The sequence below is a fragment of the Cydia amplana genome, chromosome 5 (genome assembly GCF_948474715.1).
Source record: "Cydia amplana chromosome 5, ilCydAmpl1.1, whole genome shotgun sequence".
NCBI lineage: Eukaryota > Metazoa > Arthropoda > Insecta > Lepidoptera > Tortricidae > Cydia > Cydia amplana.
In genome coordinates this window covers 13,220,974-13,224,400 of record NC_086073.1, presented here as the reverse complement: position 1 = coordinate 13,224,400, position 3,427 = coordinate 13,220,974, and the positions used below count along the sequence as shown (strand labels likewise).

The window sequence follows — 3,427 nt, the reverse complement described above, 5'->3', positions numbered from 1 at the left end:
TCAAGAACTAATACCTCTCGATTGACAATTAGGACATTTTAATTAGCGGAAAATACCTACTGACTACTTTTTTGCCGGTACCTACTACATATATAAGTACCTACATAATAGCAAACAAAATTCCAAAACTCTTCAAAATAATCGCCAAAATGAAAATGAGATTTGTTGCTTGGGACAAACATACACTCTGCACATTGTAAATACAAAAACGTCTGAGGGATCGAGTGATTATAAAAAATAAACTTGTCTTTTGCAGATATGGACAGAATTTGTAACTCGGTTTAACATAAAGAGAGTTGTAGAGTTCTATGGGGCCACTGAAGGAAATGCTAATATAGGTAAGTACCTACCTAATGTAACCCAGTTTCATCTTCCTTCGATAGGTGTGTGAATATAATAAATAGCCTGGCCTATCTCCTATCCATTTTACAAGAGTTTACCTAACCATGAATTGAAAACTCAGTGAAAATCGTATTATTTCTTACTTTCAGTGAATATAAATAACAAGACAGGAGCGATTGGATTTGTATCCAGGATCATACCTGCAGTATATCCAATTGCTATTCTGAAAGTTGATCAAGAAACTGGGGAACCTATCAGGAACTCGCGAGGTTTATGTCAGGTGAGGAGACTTTAAAAAATAGCAAAAGTAAAAAAACTTAGGCTTGGCTAAAGGGACCATATTTTGCACATCAATATTTTTTTTGAGATTATTGAGGCGGTCCTAATTAGCCTCGAAAACTCGATAAGCGATAATACTCGTAACATAGAGTAAAAAGTGTGATGGCTTATTGGTTACGTCACATTTCGGCTTCTACATCCATTCAAATTTCTTGTATTAACGATAGTTTGTTTTGTATATAGTTGGCCAAACCGAACGAGCCCGGCGTGTTCATCGGTAAGATCCAGCCCAACAACCCCTCGAGAGCATTCCTCGGTTACGCTGACAAAGCAGCTTCGGACAAGAAGATAGTCAGAGACGTGTTCACTCATGGAGACTCCGCTTTCATATCAGGTGAGAATTACTTGGGATTAGCTGGTCAGCATGGTCTGTTAGGTTACTTTGGTTATCTGAAGGGAAACGGCAGTATATTAGAGAAAAAAAAGCCTTACGCTTATTCAGTCAAGCGGCAAGGCACTTACTTTTAAACTATAACGTGTCTTTCACATAAAATCCCTCAATAACTAAGTGGTCACATAATTGATGGGCATGCTGCTAACGTATATACCTATTCTTACTGTAGTTAAGCCTGGTTTTATGAGCTTCACAATTAAAATTAAAAATATATATTCTATTCTCCTGACCCAATATGTCATTACAGGCGACATCCTAGTGGCAGACGAGTTGGGCTACTTGTATTTTAGAGATCGTACCGGGGACACGTTCCGCTGGCGCGGCGAGAACGTCAGCACCACCGAGGTGGAGTCCGCCGTGTCGCGCGTCGCTGACCAGAGGGACGCTGTTGTTTACGGAGTCGAGGTAAGCTTTGCCATCAGTATTGAACTCAGATTAAGAACCGACCAAGAGCATTAAGTATAGTGTTTTATTTCTATTAAGAGTCTGAGGTCATTCTATGTATGTTAGCTCGACGGCTGCTGTAAACTACTGCTTAAGTAGGGTTTGTAAACACGTTGATTACCTACCTAAGACTATTTTTTTCTTTGGAAACGTTTTTTGCCTAGCGGATGCCCGAAAGTTTAATCTTTTGAGTGTTTTATCATCTGTCCATTAATATTCCAGGTCCCAAACATCGAAGGACGAGCGGGCATGTGTGGCATCGTGGACACGCAGGGAACTCTAGATTTAGATCAGCTGGCTAAGCTGATCGCGAAGGACCTGCCGGCGTACGCGCGCCCCGTTTTCATGCGGGTCATGACCAGCGTCGATATGACGGGTAAGCTAAATTCATCATCCTAATACAAGTTTGTATTAATTGTGTTTATTGTACACACGAAACGTGTGTAGGTATATATGGTACAGGCATGTAGTGATACGGAGGGATGAAAACCATTAAATTAACGAAAGCTAATTGTCCCTTCTTAGATTTAAGAATGTTAGGTAAATATCTCCGTCGCGCTAACGGGGGCGGCTTCTAAAATTAATGTGATAAGTACAAACTACAGCTTAGGCGCAGAATCCTGCGTAAAAATCTCAGAAATCGAGGTTTTGTTCTCGACATTTTCCTCCTTCAAAACTTAACCAATCGTAACGAAATTTTGGGACCGTTTTGATTTTTGCGTTTATTGTTGCCGATTTTGTATGCTACGCGTCTGTTTACGGCACATTTATTTGGTCGTTATTAGCGCTTTTTTAAGTAATCTATACTTAGTTCTTATAGAACAAAACGTACAGACACAGGTACCGGTAATATATAACTAACTCAGATAAGACTCAGATAAATAAAAAAATCATCAAGAGCCAAAATCCAGACAGGAAAATGTCAAGAACGTTTGTATGGAATAATTACCAATAATGTAAATTTAATTACTAAATAATACTTATAATAAATTAATATTTTTGTTTCCAGGCACATTCAAGATGAGGAAGGTGGATTTACAAAAAGAAGGATTCAACCCATCAGTAATAAAAGACAAATTATACTATTTAGATATAAAATTAGGCAAGTACCTTCCATTAGGACCAGACGAATATGAGAAGATTGGAAAGGGACAAATAAGACTGTGATTAAATTTAAGATTATCCTAATATGGGAAGAATTATTAAATGCATGCCAGATGCTAACTGAAGCTGAGAATACACAAACAGTTGATTCTGGTGTGTAATAAAGGGGCTAAAAGGACAATATGTAGATAGTAAAACGTATTTATAAATGTAAGTTCAACATGAAATTGACATAGGTAGCAAATTAAAGTATCATAAGACAAAGTATTCCAATGATTAGTTTTAAATTACTGATTATAGAAACATCTTTTTGGATACCAGAAAATCGTTCTGTGCATGTCCTATGTACTTAAGTATCCTAATGTCTACTGTAAATAGCATATACCTACATAATGACATTATACTTGTATGTGGGCTCCTAATGTGATATCGTAAAAGTGAGTGAAAGTAATCAAATGTTTTCTAAATCATGAATTATGTGTTTTATTTTGAACTTTAGCTTTACGGACACAAGTATATAACACGATGGAAAAATTCAGGACCGCTGATTACACAATATTATGAACATTCAACTTTGTAGGTGGATGGATGATACAAAGGGTGCAAGAGTGTCTATTTAACGGTTTTTTCGCGGACGAAGGCGCAGACTCGAATCTAGTTAGGTAATGATGATAACTTAAAAATCAAATAAAAACTAGTGGCTCCGTAAGCAATCGATTGACCTCGCGAATCCGCCACTTTGAAACATTTCCAAAAAATTAATCGGCATAAAATTTATAGGTACAGGCGATTTCACTATTGGTA

At 37.4% G+C, this 3,427-nt stretch overlaps 1 protein-coding gene across 1 annotated transcript in view; it reads left to right on the top strand.

Annotated features, from left to right (window-relative positions):
* LOC134648253 (long-chain fatty acid transport protein 4-like) overlaps positions 1–2,804 on the top strand; it is a 3,087-nt gene extending 283 nt beyond the window's left edge. The window contains exons 2-7 of the mRNA XM_063502741.1: positions 257–338; positions 492–622; positions 865–1,015; positions 1,323–1,480; positions 1,742–1,895; positions 2,529–2,804. Coding sequence (XP_063358811.1) covers positions 257–338; positions 492–622; positions 865–1,015; positions 1,323–1,480; positions 1,742–1,895; positions 2,529–2,686 — 834 coding nt within the window. The 3' untranslated portion in view covers positions 2,687–2,804. The remainder of the gene's footprint in view (positions 1–256; positions 339–491; positions 623–864; positions 1,016–1,322; positions 1,481–1,741; positions 1,896–2,528) is intronic.
* Positions 2,805–3,427: the final 623 nt, after the last annotated feature.